Here is a 4096-nt window from a genome sequence, read left to right as displayed (position 1 = left end):
TTTTTAAAAACTATTCATTTTTTAACTTAAAATTATTTAAAACAGAATATTAATATCATTACATATATAAATGATACTTCATCCGTTTCATATTACATGTCTTTTTAGAGAGTTGTATAGAAATTAAGGATATTGGAAAAAAGACATTATTGCCCCTTATTTATTGATTCGAATATTTATTTATTCTATAATAAGTCCATTATTTTAATTAATTTCCGTAAACCCGCGTTTTATAGCAGAAAAAAGATGACTTAACGTGTACTGACCATGACCCTGTTTGGTAAAGAGCGTTTTGGGATAAAAAGAGCGATTTTGACCAATTTTAGAGGTTTGACCATTGAAACCGCTGATTTGAGTGAGAGTTTTGGGATGAAAACGCTAATTTAGAAAAAGCTCTTAAAAGGAGCTTTTTCAATTAACGTTTTGGAATATTAAAATTAATGGACTTCTTGAACCCTAATAGATATACTCCCTCTTCTCCCGCGCCAAAATTAATGCCCTTATTTGTCCTTTTGCACAAACCGCTATTATCAATCAGCTAATTTTTACCAAACATGTCTACATAAACAGCTAGTCAAATCAGTTAATGTAATCAGCTAACAGCTAACAGCTAATGTAATCAGCTAATAGCTAATTCCCAAACAGGGCCCATATAAAATGATATGTAATATGAAACCAAAAAAAATCTCTAGAAAGACATGTAATATGAAACAAATGTAGTATATAATTAAAAAAATTGAATTTATTTAGCAAACTTTTATACATCCGCGTAACGCGCGGGAATAATACTAGTATAAATAAATAATGAGTAGACCTTGAACAATAATTCACAAGTGTATTAAAGCACATTGGTCCATAATCTTGGGGGCAATTAAGTTTACATTTAGCTTTAGGCATACACATACATTGATTGGACTAATAGCACACCTTACGTACACAGTAGATCAACACCCAACCTACTTAATAAAAACCCCCTTCCTTCATTCATTCATCCCACTTCGCCACGTGTCACCTCTGACCAACCAGTTTCCTCCACGTGTCATAAAGAGACGTATAGACATAAAATTAGGAGATTTTAGGTCACCTTTTTCTCACCTCCCCTGTTCAGTTAAATTAAATCCCTATTCACATTTTTAACTCTAAGTTTGTTATATAAACTCAATCTCTTCATACTTTCTACACACTAAACAACTCTTTTCTCTTCTTTATAAATAAATATTCCCATCTATTTTTCATTTCCTCGTGTTAAACGCCGTTATTTCTCTCCCTACCTCGGCTATAAACCAGCGTATCGTATGCTTCTCCAACCTCCTTCACGCCGTCAACGTTACACCTATTTATAAGACTAGCCACTTTTTATACTATTAAATATGTCTCGCGTTGTGGCGAGTAATTACAGTTTCTCTGATACGCCGTCGTTTCAGAGTATGGAGCTTGATCGTTTTCCCTCACGCGCCGCTGACGATTCCAGGTCGGCCACGCTTGGTCAGTTGCTTATGCGTGTTGGTGATGTGAGGAAAGAAGCTATCGGTGACGGAAGTGAAACGCCGGTTCATCAAGTTCTTCAGCTTGAAGAGGTGCCGAGGTCTATTCCGTTTATTCTTTCCTTCAATAACCTTACTTACAGTGTTAAAGTCCGCCGTAGAATGTTGCCGGCTATTTTTACTCCCCGACGAAACCGCCTCGGTGCTGCTACTGCTGCTGAGCCTGTGGCTGGAGAGAGTCTGTTCACGACGACTAAAACTCTTCTAAATGACATTTCCGGCGAGGCACGCGATGGGGAGATTTTAGCGGTGCTTGGAGCTAGTGGATCGGGGAAATCGACGTTGATTGATGCGTTAGCGAATCGGATAGCTAAGGGGAGCTTGAAAGGGACAGTAGCATTAAACGGAGAAACTCTTGAATCGCGAATGGTGAAAGTGATTTCAGCATACGTGATGCAAGATGATCTCTTATATCCTATGCTCACTGTTGAAGAAACTCTAATGTTCGCCGCGGAATTCCGGCTTCCGAGAAGCTTATCGAGATCAAAGAAGAAAATGAGAGTCCAAGCTCTAATTGATCAATTAGGGCTCCGAAACGCAGCTAAAACGGTTATCGGAGACGAAGGCCACCGTGGCGTTTCTGGAGGAGAACGACGTCGTGTTTCAATCGGAATTGATATTATCCATGACCCGATTATACTTTTCCTGGATGAACCGACTTCGGGACTCGATTCAACAAGCGCATTCATGGTGGTTAAGGTACTGCAGAGGATAGCTCAGACAGGAAGTATCGTCATCATGTCCGTACACCAGCCGAGTTACCGGATTCTCGGTTTATTAGACCGGGTGCTGTTTCTATCTCGCGGCCAAACTGTTTACAGCGGACCGCCTTCACATCTGCCGTCTTACTTCGCTGAATTCGGGAGTCCGATACCGGATAAAGAGAACAAGACGGAGTTTGCACTAGACTTAATAAGAGAGCTTGAAGGCTCTCCGGGAGGAACTAAAAGTCTAGTGGAGTTCAACAAAACATGGCAGAACATGAAGCACTCCCCGAATTCCGAACCGGACAGGCATGGATTATCACTAAAAGAAGCAATAAGTGCAAGCATTTCAAAAGGAAAGTTAGTCTCCGGTGCTACTAACAATAACACAATCAGCCCTAACTCAATGGTGCCAACATTCGCCAATCCACTCTGGATCGAAATGGCGGTGTTGTCGAAGAGATCAGTTATGAATTCAAGAAGAATGCCGGAGCTATTCGGGATTCGATTAGGTGCAGTACTCGTCACCGGATTCATCTTAGCAACAATGTTCTGGCAGCTAGATGATTCCCCAAGAGGAGTTCAAGAGAGGCTAGGGTTTTTCGCATTCGCCATGTCAACAACATTCTACACATGCGCAGATGCTCTCCCAGTTTTCCTCCAAGAAAGGTACATTTTCATGAGGGAAACTGCTTACAACGCATACCGGAGATCATCCTACGTGTTATCACACGCCCTCGTGTCTCTCCCGGCGTTAATTTTCCTCTCATTATCCTTCGCCGCCCTCACATTCTGGGCGGTAGGGCTAGACGGAGGCTTTTCCGGGTTCCTATTCTACTTCTTGATAATCCTGGCCTCTTTCTGGGCAGGAAACTCATTCGTAACATTCCTATCCGGCGTCGTACCACATGTCATGCTTGGTTACACAATTGTAGTAGCCATTCTAGCTTACTTCCTCCTCTTCAGCGGCTTCTTCATAAACCGGGACCGGATTCCGTCGTACTGGATATGGTTTCACTACATGTCATTAGTGAAATACCCCTATGAGGCAGTGTTACAAAATGAATTTCAAGATCCTATCAAATGTTTCGTAAGAGGAGTTCAGATTTTCGATAACACGCCGCTCGGGGAGGTTCCGGCTGCCGTAAAAGTGAGATTGTTGTCAACAATATCAAACACATTGGGGATGAAAATCACAAGCACAACATGTGTGACTACAGGAACAGACATTTTGCAGCAACAAGGGATTACCGATATAAGCAAATGGGGCTGTTTGTGGGTAACAGTGGCTTGGGGTTTCCTTTTTAGGATTTTATTTTACTTCTCATTATTGCTTGGAAGCAAAAACAAGAGAAGGTAATTAATTAATTAAATAATTTTAATGGTGTAATTTGGTTATGTTTTGTTTGTTTTTTGTTGTGTTTTGCCTTTCTTTTTCAAGAATTTGGACATTTTCTGGTGTAAAACTGTTGCATATAGTTTATATGATAATCTTTTTTTTTTGTCTTATATTTAATATTCAATAAAAAAATTCAGTTAGCAATAATTATTTGTGATTGTCCTAATTATATTAGTGTTTTAGCAATTAGCATTTGAGTAGTAGAATGTTAGGAGGAAAGAAAACCTAACTGTTAATTGGGGGAAAATGTATTTTTCCAATTAGGGTTTGGTAGTTCATAATAAATTTCACATACTTGTTTACGGTTACATTCAGTTGGATTCAATTGAATTGTATTCTATTTTCTATATTCATAATCCAGCACAAAAAAAAAAAAAAGAACATTTGAAATCAAAGGGTGTATATATAAGTAATCAAATAACTCAGTTTGAGAAATTTTAATATACATC

The 4096-nt window shown here is 39.3% G+C and overlaps 1 protein-coding gene across 1 annotated transcript; it reads left to right on the top strand.

The window, feature by feature from the left end:
• Positions 1-1196: 1196 nt before the first annotated feature.
• On the top strand, positions 1197-3750 carry LOC136227567 (ABC transporter G family member 6-like). Its single transcript, XM_066016266.1, has one exon. The coding sequence runs from the start codon at positions 1371-1373 to the stop codon at positions 3606-3608; it is 2238 nt and encodes a 745-aa protein (XP_065872338.1). The 5' UTR covers positions 1197-1370; the 3' UTR covers positions 3609-3750.
• The last annotated feature ends 346 nt before the right edge of the window (positions 3751-4096 follow it).

Source organism: Euphorbia lathyris, chromosome 4 (assembly GCF_963576675.1).
Source record: "Euphorbia lathyris chromosome 4, ddEupLath1.1, whole genome shotgun sequence".
NCBI classification, from domain to species: Eukaryota; Viridiplantae; Streptophyta; class Magnoliopsida; order Malpighiales; family Euphorbiaceae; genus Euphorbia; species Euphorbia lathyris.
The sequence above is the reverse complement of the archived record's forward strand: the minus strand, read 5'-3'. Positions and strand labels throughout refer to the sequence as shown.